At 37.6% G+C, this 13,649-nt stretch overlaps 2 protein-coding genes across 2 annotated transcripts; both read left to right on the top strand.

Moving 5' to 3' along the window:
- Positions 1–3,503: 3,503 nt before the first annotated feature.
- On the top strand, positions 3,504–4,003 carry LOC108005932 (uncharacterized). Its single transcript, XM_017069342.4, has one exon. It carries the CDS (start codon positions 3,586–3,588, stop codon positions 3,877–3,879), a length of 294 nt encoding a protein of 97 aa, XP_016924831.2. The 5' UTR covers positions 3,504–3,585; the 3' UTR covers positions 3,880–4,003.
- A 1,628-nt stretch (positions 4,004–5,631) lies between these two features.
- On the top strand, positions 5,632–6,322 carry LOC108005920 (uncharacterized). The gene has a single exon (XM_017069330.4). The coding sequence runs from the start codon at positions 5,722–5,724 to the stop codon at positions 6,121–6,123; it is 402 nt and encodes a 133-aa protein (XP_016924819.3). The 5' UTR covers positions 5,632–5,721; the 3' UTR covers positions 6,124–6,322.
- The last annotated feature ends 7,327 nt before the right edge of the window (positions 6,323–13,649 follow it).

The raw sequence follows: 13,649 nt of genomic DNA, 5'->3' as shown, positions 1-13,649 counted from the left end.
TCTCTTAGCATATACTCGGTCCTCTAATTCATAATAAATTCTTTTTAATAATTACATCACGATTAGTATAACTATCGGCATGTAGGTATTGATCAATAAGTCACTGGAACAAAATCATCAAAAAAGTAAGCTCCAAAAAGACTTTAGCGTTACGGGCTTTGTGGGCTTTGAACTGAAAAAAACACTGCGTAAAACCCCAACTTTCTAGTGTTCCTTTTATAGTGTCCGAGATCTCAGCGTTCATATGGACGGTCGGACAAGGCTAGTTCGACTCGGCCAGTCATCTTTATAAAGAAAATATGTACAATATACATATGTATGTATGTATAGCCGCCAGTGAATTGGAAATCTTGTTTTCTTGAATTTACAATGAATCACAAGAATTATATCGACTTCCTAATTGAAAATTTGGATCAAAGCGCCACGAAACTGGGACTCGAAGTGATTTTTGGATCCAATAGAACAGCGATCCTAAGCATTGTGCCCACAAAACAAAGCGTTGGTTGCTCTGTAATGTGTAAAACCAGCTAAATTTGCCACCAAAATAAAAGATCTCATTGCCAATAAGCATTTGTCGGATGTCCTTGAGCGCAGGATTTGTCTTCTCACCATAAAATCGAAGGATATGCTGAAAAGGTCATTGCGGAATTAGTCCAATCGATGCAACATGGGTTGAATGAATTGAATAAACGTAAAAGGTATCCGACTACGTACTAATTTTCGACTTCCTTTGCCCAAAATACACCTTTTTCTTGTGATATATGCATGTTAGTGATACTTTGTCTGATCAAAAGTAAGCCCATTTTGTAATTTTTTTATTATATCAAAAGTTTAAGTGCTAGAAGTTAATGAGTTACATCAAATTAAAGCCTAATAAATGTACTAATTGTAAAAAAAATACAATTTCTTAACACGTTTTTTTAAACTCCAAAGTCTTCTAACAGCTTTGTACGCGTACTTTTTCTGGAAAGCGTACTTTCCGACGATTACAATGTACCCCTTGAGAAGTTTATAGCAAACTCAAGGTCATGCGTCGTCTTAGTTCTGAAAATATAAAACTAACTTCTATTAAAATGCCAAAGCATAAATTCTAAACATAAACTGATGGCAGTACAAGCAATATGTTTACCATACTACGGATATCTGCGATTGTGAGACAACTCGACTCAGTTTTTTCAATCCGCCTTTCCATGAATCACCCCTTTCAAACCCGCCTCCGCTCCCCAATTACAAGCAATAATAATTTTAATTAAATGCACCAAAGCAGTTGACCAAAACAAAGGCAACAAACAAAAAGACAAGCCATGGAAATGAATCCCGAAATGAGTTGCAAACAAATTACGCCGCAGAAATGAGCTCCAGCGGTGACAAATTACAAGGAAACAACCGAGCGACGATGAGAAATGACGACAGGCGGGCAGAGGAGCAACGGTAATCGCCAGACAGGGACGGAGACAGGGAAGCGGTGTGCGAGCAGGAAGGCAGCATACAACCAGTGGTGCCGACATAGCTGGTTTCCAAAACCAATCTAACTTCCAAGCAAAAAAGTCCTAGGCTAGCTGGACTTTCGTATGTGTGACTAGTCACTTACTACAGAGGAAACATTTACGGAAATGTCACGGGTGACTTTATACGTATTGTAGTTGTCACGGGTTACTTATGGAAGGTTCGGAAATATCTCAGGGACTTCGTTTTATTTATTTGCTTTTATACCCCGTACTAGTAGAGTAAAGGGGTATATTGTATTCGGGGAAAAGTATGTAAAAAAACGAGTCTGCAACCCCGATAAAAAAAATTTTAAATGAAATGTATTGTTCCTGTCAACACCTATCGATTGACTTAAAAAAATATTGCCACACCCACTCTAACGCCCACAAGCTGCCCTCAAGGGTAGAGATTTGGGATTTCAGATTTCGAATCCTTAGCTACGTGAGCGGCGCAAGTTTGTTACGCGAATATGCCACGCCCTCTCTGCCGCCCATGTCGCTTAAATCTGTCTGCAGCCCGCGTTACCATATACTGAAATCGCGTGTAGGTTGCGCTCTACAATCTCGCTTTGTTGCTTGTGATGCTTGTGATGCAGACATCACCCTTTTGCTCCCTTTAGCGGAGTAATGGCTGTCTGTTAGACGAGGCACTCAAATGTAGCGTTCTTCCTGTTACTTGTATTACTTTAAACTAGTAAAACTTATATTGAAATAGTTACGTTTCATGACGAGGTTATAATGTTATTTTTAAAGTAAGTTAATTACGAAACCTCAAGTCAGACAGTGAAAAATTTAAATCTTAAAGATATTTTAATTTTATATACAAATATTAAATATAATTAAAAATGGAAAGCCGAATAATTTTTGCCGACATCACATCATGCTGCGACCACGTGATCATTGTTTTCCCCGCATTATATAGCATTTCGAATGAGGAGTTCGGCCAACTTTGATTGCATAATTGAGCATTGTAAATTATGAATGTAGAAAAGGAACTGCAAAACCAGCTGTCTTCCGATTTCCGATTAAGGCCTCTTTGCACCTTTTGGCACGCGTTGTTCTCGGCCATTCAGGGCTCCATCCAACTGTTCTACTTCCGTAGCCTCTGAAATTACGGACCAATGCAATTTGTACTTGACCTATTGGTCGCCCCCGCTGATTTGGCCCGCATGCCGTGCTTTTCACATTTCCAGGTTCTCCACTTTGGGTTGCTCGGGTTTTACGCTCAGATTTACATCTGTTTGTATTTTCCTCCCAATTTGCGACCCCTGTCGATGGGCGGTTTGTTGTCTATTCATTTGTATTTGCGTTCAGCTATTATGTCCATTAGCAACATTTTTGTCGGGTTTTTGTTCCGATTTTCTACGTTCCAGCTTGCTTGTGGTAAGTCAATTAGAAGTTGGCAATCTTAAACCTATCTTTCAGCTAAAACAATCACAATCACGGCATAATTCAAATAGTTTTTGAATTCCTTAACTTATTAAAACCCAAGTAAGTTTCTATACATACGGTGATATGATATTAAGAAGAACGCCAGCAATGGATTTTATTGATCAATACACACTCAAAACAATAGAAAACGATACAGTCGACGGCCTCGACTATCAGATAGCCGTTACCCAACTTGCAAAAAAGCGCCACCTGTCGTTGACTCCTATCTGCTGTTTACGAGATTTCACTAGGTTTCACGTTACGTTGCGTTAGTGAAATCTCGTTAACAGCGCTGCTTAGTTGTTGTTGAATACTTTTGTGTGGAAGATGTTACGTTTGGATAACTTTTTATGATTGTTCATTAACTGTTTGCTATTGCAAAGCTAAAAATAAACGTCACGTGAACGTTACTATGTTAATAGTGGCTTAACTTTAAAATGGTAAGCAAATCAAAAACAGATTCATATACAACTATTTTAAATAGTCAAGTTATATGTTTTATACTAACATAACTATCTGCATTGGTCAATTTGAAGAAAAAAGTTTTGTGTTCAAATTAAAATCATTCCGTAGTTGATATTCCAATCAAGTTAGGGTTTGAGCGAGATCTGATTATTACGTATGAAACCAAAATTATATTTTTTACAAAAGGGCACCGACAGTAAAAATGATTCAGAAAAACTACTGGATTCCCTCAAAGGCTTTTCGACCAGAAAGTGAGCTAGCCGAGAAAAATATCTGGCATAAAGGATTTAAGCCGACTTACGAGCAGGAGGAGCCCCAAATGGGTTTGATTTTATCCTGGCATTACGGAAGACAGTGGCTGGAAGAGCGTAGTTCCCATGAAAAAGAGACTAGGAAAAAGATCAAGACAGGAGCCAAATTCATTCCACCCGACTACAGCCGTTGGCTGGAGAAACGCCGATTAAATAAGACAAGACTACAGCTGCTGAAATCCTGATTTAGTTAATTCCTGTTTATTGATTCAAGAACTTTTAATCTTATTGTTTTCAAGAATTTTTTATGCTCCACCTAGAAAATCTAAAAAAATGTCATTCTTACTGTTTAGCCTTTTGGGTTTTCTCTTTAAAATTGTAAACTTATTGTTTTAAATAAAAAAAGTCAATAACATTACATAAGGAATAAATAGGAGCTTAGCGTCGGTGTATAGAACCAGAAACAAGAACCTCAAGAATCCGCATGCCAAATCCCTTTCTAGCTCTTATAGTTTTTGAAACGGACACAGGGGCATTGTTCTTAAGATATACATATACTTTATTGGGTCGGAAATTAATTTTACCTGTTACCTAACCTTTCCGACGAATCTAATATACCTTTTTACTCTACGATTAACAGGTATAATAAAGAAGCTATAATTATAAATTATCCGATTGATCCTAAGGGAGCACTTTGATCTGGTCCTGCAATTATTTATAAATTCTATTCAAAATTCTGAAATATTAAAAGTGCGATATTCCCAGAGTAGAAGATAATATGTCAAAACCAAAGTTATAATTTTCTTACAATTTTGTATACCCTTGCAGAGGGTATAATAACTTAAGTCAGAAGTTTCCGACCCAATAAAGTATATACATATGGTTTTGATCAGCATCACTAGACGAATCAATCTGGCCATGTCCGTCTGTCCATCTAGACTAACTAGTCTCTCAGTTTTAAAGCTAGTGGGACGAAACCTTTCCAAAAGTATTGTTTCTATTGCAGGTAGTATATAAGTGGGAATGAGCCGGATCGGACAACTATGTATATCCCATAGGAATGATCAAAATACATTTGTTTAAATGTAAAAAAGTTATAACTTCATTTTTTTTTGACATGAGTATAGAGTAGTAGAGAGAGTATGTGAGTAGTAGTTTCTCTTGGAAATATCATTCTCTTAACATTTCAGAATTTTTGATAAATTTTAAAACAAATCGGACAACTTTATCATATAGCTGCCATAGGAACGATCGGATAGTTAATGTCAAAATAACACATAGACCGTTATAACTCGTTTTAGGTATACATACACGGTAGTAAGGCTTTAGGTTTTCTAAAAATCTGAAAGCTCTGTACATACAATGCAACGATTCGCAAGGGTATAGAAACTTCGGCGTGCAGAGGAGAATGCATGGATTACATCGATTTTTGCCAAGATTGCACATTTTTTTTGCTTTCAACTTCTTAATAAATGGTGCGACATGAATAATTTTTTGGATGTAGATGGGTATTGATAGTCAAAACAAAATTCCATTTACTTTTTTTTAAAACTTCTATAATTTAAGGCTAGACAGTTTTGGCGTTATGGGCGTTTGTGGGCGCTAGAGAACCTCAAGAATCTGCATGCCAAGTCCCAACTTTCTAGCTTTTATAGTTTCCGAGCAAATAAAAAAAACGGTTGGTTCTTAAAAAATAAGCAATTCTAGAACGTATATCTTCGGTTTTACTTATCGTATCAACTTAATTTTGTTGCATTTTACTTGTTTTATAAAGGTTTACATTTTTATTTTAATCAATTTTGTATCGCAAGATATTGAATTAAACGCAACAAGAACTTGTTTAATTCGTGAGATGCATGGCACATCACGAAATATGTATGCGTACCAAAGTATGTAGTAAAAGTGACCGATATGCGCGAATCTATCTACACATCTGTCAAATGAGAGTGAACGATATGCACGCTTAGCTTACTTTTTAATGAATGGTCGAAGTAGGCCTAGACACATCAGCCCCAAAACTATTGTTCCTGCCAGACACTACCGACACAACAACAAGTGAAGACGCAAGAAAACAATTCCACACGAAGATGATTTCGAAAGTCAAAACCTGGAGCCGTTCACCGCTTATTCCGGCCAGAGATCACGGGTCGGCGATCCTTCCGCCGGCAGATCGGCCGGAACCCATTCCGGAACCATGCGAGGAGAAGCCTGTGATGGGCTGGCTCCTCGGCTGGGAGTACGGAAGGAAGTGGCTGGAGAGGCGCGAGGACATCCAGAGGCACCGGAACATGGTCAGCAAGTTCGGCAGGATTCCGCCTGATTTCGGCTGGTGGCTCAACCAGCGCAGACCGCTCTTCGTGCGCCAACAGCGATACCGGACTAAGGCCGGCCCTCGACCCCGGAAGCAGATCACAGCTTTCGAGGTATCCAAGCAGAGGCGTGAGGCACAGAAGCGCAAACTCATGGAGAGTCAGGCGAAAGCCCAGTAGAATGGCAAAAGATACATTTCATTGTGTGGCCTGGACATATTATCAAGCCATTATGTCAATTGAAGATAAAACTGGGACAAAATTTCGAAGCCGAGTTCGACACTGCAACAAATGTACAACAATGCAATTCGAAGTAACAAAACTCCGTTCAGATCATGTGTTAATAAATGCTTCAATAAATGTTGACACATTGTTACAATATTGTCCATTTTTAAGAACCATTTTTTTCAGTGTCAAAACATTGCCAAGCTTGGAAATCCAAACTTCGAGAAATATATACAGCTTTCATGTACGAAGAAAACACTATTTCAGTATGTTTTTAAAACCTTCCGGTCTACAATCAAGTATATTATCTTAAATCTAGCCATACAATCAAAAAAAAATCAAGTGTTAAATCAAGATTTTTCGGTGTCAAAACTTCGCCGAGCATGAAATATTTTTCAGAACCCGAGAACAAAATGCAGCTTTCAAACACGAATGTTCAAGACCGAAAATACTAGGTTTCAGAACCTTTCGGTCTGCAATCAAGTATGAAGAATTCTTAAGTCTAGTCATATTTGTACTTAAAACAAAACGATTTCATATTAAAGTAAGAAAGTTGCAGGCATAATTTAAGGACGAATAATTCTTAAACCAATATACATATATTGTAAATTTAAATTGGGTTTCAATTATAAGGTAGTGAGAAAAATAAGTTTTGGAAACTGAAATAAACGAGATATATCTAAATAATATTAATATTTTAAGCTTACTTACTACTTGCCGCCACGGCATGTGCTCAATGTGAGTTTTTTTTCAGCACGATCGTTCTTAAATGGTAAGCAAGAAATCGTGCTTAAATCATGGCTGTTTGTACTTGATTTTAGAACGGTGTTTTTCTCTTAGTGTATTTGTACTTTAAACAAGAATGATTTACTAATTTAAGTACGAATAATTCTTAAACCAAAATACATACATACATTGTAAGTTTAAGTTGGGTTTTAATTGTATGCTAGTTAGAGAAATAATAAATAATAAAATAATAATAATAATAATAATATTATATGTTTACTTACGACTTGCCCCTCACGGTCATTAACACTGTGTATTTTTTTCCTTATATACCGAGCACTTCCAGAATAAACAGTTGGGAATTTTTAGAGTTGACGGATATTTAAATCCAAAATGTGCTTAATGTAAAACCTTTTTCAGTACAAGTGGCTCTAAAAACGGAAAGCATTAAATCTTTCTTAAATCATGACTGTTATTGCAATAAACTTAAGTACACAAAATTCTAAAAATATATTTCCATTTTTATCTACTTACAGAAAATAAGTTCTTTTTAAATAATAAAACAGCACAACGCTTTAATGTTGGCTTAAGAGTATGTCATACTTCATTTGAGAATAACTTGTACCTGATCATTTATATATATTTGTAAAAATAATATTAAAACCTTCATTCTAATGCGAGTTTTATAAAATTTTTTAAATTCTCAATTTTTTTATAATTCAGACTTGTTCAAGAAGAACTCGTACAAGAACATTTTATTCTTGATTTCGCTTGAAACGTCCTTGAAATAACATGCCCACCGAACCCAAAAGGTATAGTTTACCGTTTTTTCTCCCAAGCCGATAGCAATTTTTATACCCGTTACTCGTAGAGTAAAAGGGTATACTAGATTCGTCGGAAAGTATGTAACAGGCAGAAGGAAGCGTTTCCGACCCCATAAAGTATATATATTCTTGATCAGGATCACTAGCCGAGTCGATCTAGCCATGTCCGTCTGTCCGTCTGTCCGTCTGTCCGTCTGTCCGGATGAACGCTGAGATCTCGGAAACTATGGGAGCTAGGCTATTGAGATTTGGCGTGCAGATTCCTGAGCTTCCTACGCAGCGCAAGTTTGTTTCAGTAGACTGCCACGCCCACTCTAACGCCCACAAACCGCCCAAAACTGTGGCTCCTACAGTTTTGATGCTAGATAGAAAATTTTAACTGAAATGTAATGTTCTCATCAATACCTATCGATTGACCCAAAAAAAATTTGCCACGCCCACTTTAACGCCCACAAACCGCAAAACCCTGTGACGCCCACAATTTTCATGCTAGATAAAAAATTTTAACTGAAATGTATTGGTCTCGTCAATACCTATCGATTGATCCAAAAAAAAATTTGCCACGCCCACTTTAACGCCCACAAACCGCAAAACCCTGTGACGCCCACAATTTTCATGCTAGATAACTGAAATGTATTGGTCTCGTCAATACCTATCGATTGATCCAAAAAAAAATTTGCCACGCCCACTCTAACGCCCATAACGCTTAAATCTGTATACCGCCGGTAGGTGGCGCATTTTAATCTCGCTTTGCTGCTTGCATATCTCCATTTAGCTGAGTAACGGGTATCTGATAGTCGAGGTACTCGACTATAGCGTTCTCCCTTGTTTCTTTTGCGATATCTTTATTTTTGTGTATTACTTGTCATGATGAGACCATCACTGCAGATTTTCAATTCTGCTGCTTTATAAAGTAGTCGCACACGCACTTAGGTTCGCTTCGTCACTACGCGTACTGCCATCCACAGTGATCTATATTTTTGATCAAAAGTACTTGCGGAGTCGATACAGCAATGTCCAACCTTCTTCTGTCTTTCTGTATATCCGCATGAACGCAGAGAACTCGGAATCAATAAGGCTTGAAAGTTTGAACAAAGCATACCGATTCTAGGGCTCTTCAGCAGGATGCCACGAAAATGATTTTACCGATCAACAACTAAGTCACAATACGTGCCAATAACTAAGATAGTAGGTTAGCCACGCCTAGTTCTCCTAGCATCCTGTAGGAGGCGACGTCCGGTAGATACCGCTCCAATAAAAATGTCATGGAATTTTATTTTAAAAGTGGTCAGCAAACTAATCGGTGTTTCTTGTTTTAAGTTGATAGCGGGTATCTAGCAGTCGGTCCACTCGACTGCAGCATTATTTCTTGTTCTAATTCGATTATCGCAAAGATCGTTTTGACCCCACCAAATGTCGTAAGCCATCAAAAAACAAACGAAAATTAGATCGCATTGGAAAGCAACCAACTGCAATGGCAAACCGCATTCGTTCTCCTAATCCGTCATTCATCCTCCGATTTTCGGTGATGCCAGTAGGCTTTTATTGTTTACGAGTATTGTTTTCCTACTGTTTGCAGGACGAGGTCGCGACGTAGGCACTAAAAAACAAAAGCGCAGCGTCCCAGAAACCCTCGCACAGTCATTTGTTTTTTGTTCCGCTTGCCCTGTGGAAATGTCAGCCCAGTGAAACAATGGATCATACTCTACGTGAACTAAACACACACATGTATGCAAAGTCATAATCATCACCGTCGTTTAAGCTTAAACGTCATTACAGGACGGATAAGTGAACAATTGGCCTGGCCCGACTCAAGGCCCATGAATATTTCTGCGCGGTTATACATATTTTTTATTTGCATTTCCACCTCATTAACTTGCGCACACACATCTAACTATACAGATCAGTGACATTATGTGTTCTTGGTGGCTTTTCGGTCTTTATTATTGTATTTCCCTTTTGGCGCGAAAACATTGCGGTAATACGTTTCTGAGGGGCGTGCTCGTTTGCCCAACGTAAACTGCGCAGTTCAGTTCGTCTTTTTTTAAACCTCGTTTTCATTATATTAGTCTTTTGGTATATATACATATATAAATAATTAAAAAAATGTCTGCTGATTTATTTATTACAGCTTTTTTATCTCGCTTAAAAACAGTTAGTCTTAGAGATTGAGCTTAGTTTGAAATGAGTTTAGATTTATGATTTATGATCTTAAAATAAAAATAATTTACTTTTCCAGAATGTATTAAAACATTATTTTAAAAATAACCAATAAATGGTGTTTTGAAAAATTGGACCTTAAGACTTCGAAAGCAATAAACAAATACAAAAGTAATTTAAGAACAATGTGTATGAAAAACAAAAAACAATACCTTAAAAAAAATGTTTCTTAAAAAAGCGATTAAAAATAGTAACCTAGCCTAAAAATATTTATATAATTTAAACAGACCGTCCCAACCCCCAGACCTTTACGCTATTTTAATTATCTTAGAAAATCCGAATGAAACTTTTCTAACATACAAAAATTTCTTATTGTGGAACTTCCGTACATCGCGATGAAAAAATTGATTTTTTACTGTCCGATTGTATTCTAATACTTTTAAGAATGTGTACAATAATTGTATTACTATTTCGATATATGTATGCAGTTACTCTAGAGATAAAACAAAAACACCTCTTAACGAGGTAAAAATCTAGTGACGATCGCACCCTCAACAAACAAAAGTTCTGATATCAACTTTTGTAACGGAAATGTAGTGTACGACCTACAAAATAAATACACTTTCTAAATTTTTTCCATTCAGCACGTTGCAATTAAATATGATTTTTTAAAAAAACTTTTTTAGTTTTTTCGATACTTTTCGATTGAAGTATACGAGTATATCATAACGAGCGGACGGTCACAGAAAATTACTTTAAATACCCATTTAATGGCAAAAGTGTTTGCAATATATTACAAAGTTATCATTTTCCTTAAAAAAATGCGTTTTTTGGTGTGCTGGACGGGAATTTAATACTAAAATCGTTAGCCCATCCATTTGCTTTCCGTGAGCTAATTTCTCCAATACAATGATTTGGGACTTTCTATTACAATTAAAACAAATTGCCTTAGCCATTTATTCGGTTACTAATGGAATCTCGCTGCGGATACCGTGTAATTATTTTTAAGAATCATATATTTTCTTGGGTAATTAAAATCCATTATTTTCCCCTTGATTCAGTGGCGATTACTCGACCTGTATATTTTTAACAACATTCTAGTTTCGTATAATTTTCCACGCCATTAATGCCACGAAGAAAATTGTATAGCGAAAAACAGAGGAAAATGCGTCATACTGTGCTGCAGATTTCTGCGCATAAATTAATGGAAACGAATAATGGTCATGATGATGTTTCCATAAGAAAGAGTGAAATGAAGACAGCTAAATAAAAACGCAGGGAAATGTATGATACAGCATTAAGTAAGTGGAATACAAAATTAAAACGGAAAAATTAAATGGAAAATGGATAACGGAGAAAACTTTGGGTAATCAAGTGAAGTTTGATTGTTTTGAACACGATAATGAGTCTAAGATTTAGGGTAGACAAAATTAAAGAAAACTAAAATAAATACAGATTTTTTAATGTACACATATAAATTATGTTACTTAAAAAATGTTGTAATGTAAATGCAAATTCGGTGGATAAAATTCGGGATTGTAATTGATTAAAACCCTAGCCATTTACGGCTGAATGTGGCATTTCTACATTATCTATATGTTAGCTTTTTCTTTCTTTCCTTTCATGGCTCCAGAGGTGTCTGAAAATGCCATTGAAGCAAAAAGAGTCCCCAATCTTCAAATAATCCAAGTATGTTTTGGCTAACGACGAAAGCCTCATCACAAGATCTTTAAAATAATGAAATTTTCGAAGAGGGAAATGATAATATAATACCCTATACAATGAAACAAATTAAAATCCAATACAGACCCACTCTAGTACTCCATTGGGAATAGGAACTGAAATAGCAATTGAATTTGTGGTCGAATGGCCAATGAGAAACCGCAAAAACTAATTACTTCGCCAAAACAGCCACGGATAAAAACAAAATGGCCGTCCGTTGCCAGGAGCGGAAATGGGGTTTCTTTGTGTGTGTGACCACAAAACAGATGCTGATTATGAAGATAATTAATATGGCTAATTAAACAGGCAAATGCAATTCAGAAATTGCATTGCCAATCCCCGGAGAGGAAGGGCGCGGATCGGACTCGGAAAACAAGCGAAATTTCAACGGCTCCTGCCACATAAAAGCCAATTAATTATTTTTATGGCTACTCCGGACCAAGAGCCAACTCCACCAACGGAAGCCAACAGCCAACAGCCAACGGCCAACGTCTCGGCTCTTTCTTTTCCCTGGGCCCGGATAATAAAAAATTATGGCCTGCGATTTGGCTCACTCGAAACGAAGCGAAAGCAACCGAAAATGCAGAACAAAACACAGTGCGCCACTGACCAGGCCAAAACCCCGCCCCCCGCCCGTCGGCCCACCGCAACGCACACTCAATCCTCGAAAAAGGAAAATCCTGCTCCCATGCAAGGGCCAAAAAGATGGCGCCGTGCTGTGTACAAAATTGATCAGTGGATTCCCTGCCGTTTGAACTATGACGCGATATGTCATCATATTTTCTCGTTGCAGTTGAAGGGACGACAGGGGGTGGCCGGGGCAGGGGGCAGAGGGCGGAGGACGGAGGGCGGGGCGTGGAATTCTGGGGCTCCCTGTTTGCCATGCATATTTCTCACTATGTCAAACCTTTGTGCACTGCGCAAGGCCGCAACTAAATTGCATTGGCACACAAAGAAAAAATGCACGAATCCTTACTACTATTTCGGAAATATTGAAGTTCATTGGGTTGCTATTCACATACCATGTAACTATTGGTGATTTATACTTTTTCGTTTTAAGAGCCTTAGCCTTTTAGAACATACGTGTATTCCTATAACATGATTTTTGAAAGGTCTGTAAATGGGGATGTTAAGAAAAGCAAATTTTTCTTCTCCTTTTGGTTGATTAAATAAAACCTATATTATCTATTAGTTTAAAAAATCGTTTACACCCCTCCTTTAAATACTCTTCCCAAATATTTTTTGCTTGGATTGACATTTGACTGAAATTTTAACCTGTTTCTTTCTGTGCACAGACCCTTGTCTTCGCCTTTCCCTTCTATTGGTCGTCTTGCATATAACAGTTGGGCTGAGCAACATTTATTGCCTGGGCTACCGCAAAATCAATTTCGACCCGAACTTTATTCAGCCTTTGTTTTGGATTTTTCGGAGGCGCCCCAAACCGGGAATGGAAGTCGTTCAGGGCCAATCCCACTGCCACTTCTGATGGCCTTTTCTCCTCTCGTTTTATTGGCCAAGGCAAGGGCCTGAGTAATGGCCGTCGCCCCTCAGCAAAGCTCATTGCCCCTCGCATTTTATGTTGTTCTTGCCAGGTTCGGACTTGGATCGGGTAGCCTTTGCCATTTCTGCTTTGGCTGAATTTCGGAATTGTATATGGCTTCCTTGGGAGAATCTCAATGTAGGAAAGTTCTGTGGTTATTAAGTGTTTACTTGCACACAAAAATCCTTTCGGGTAAAACTGACAAACATAACAGACCCATCGAATAGTCAATTTGACCAACGAAATAGTTACCTTCCCAACAACAAAATACACACAACCTACCATTTTGTGGTAGTTATACCAGTTACTCCTAGAGTAAAAGGGAATATTTAATTCTTCGGAAAGTATTTAACAAATATAGGAAAGCGTTTCCAACCCTATAGAGTGTATACATTCTTGAACAGGACCACTATCCGAGTCGATCTAGCAATGTTCGTCTGTCCGTATGAACGGAAAGATCTCGGATATCACTGTGGATGGCAGTCCACGTAGTGACGAAGCACACCAGG

Source organism: Drosophila suzukii, chromosome 3 (assembly GCF_043229965.1).
Source record: "Drosophila suzukii chromosome 3, CBGP_Dsuzu_IsoJpt1.0, whole genome shotgun sequence".
Classification (NCBI taxonomy): Eukaryota; Metazoa; Arthropoda; class Insecta; order Diptera; family Drosophilidae; genus Drosophila; species Drosophila suzukii.
This window is presented reverse-complemented; position numbering and strand designations above follow the sequence as displayed.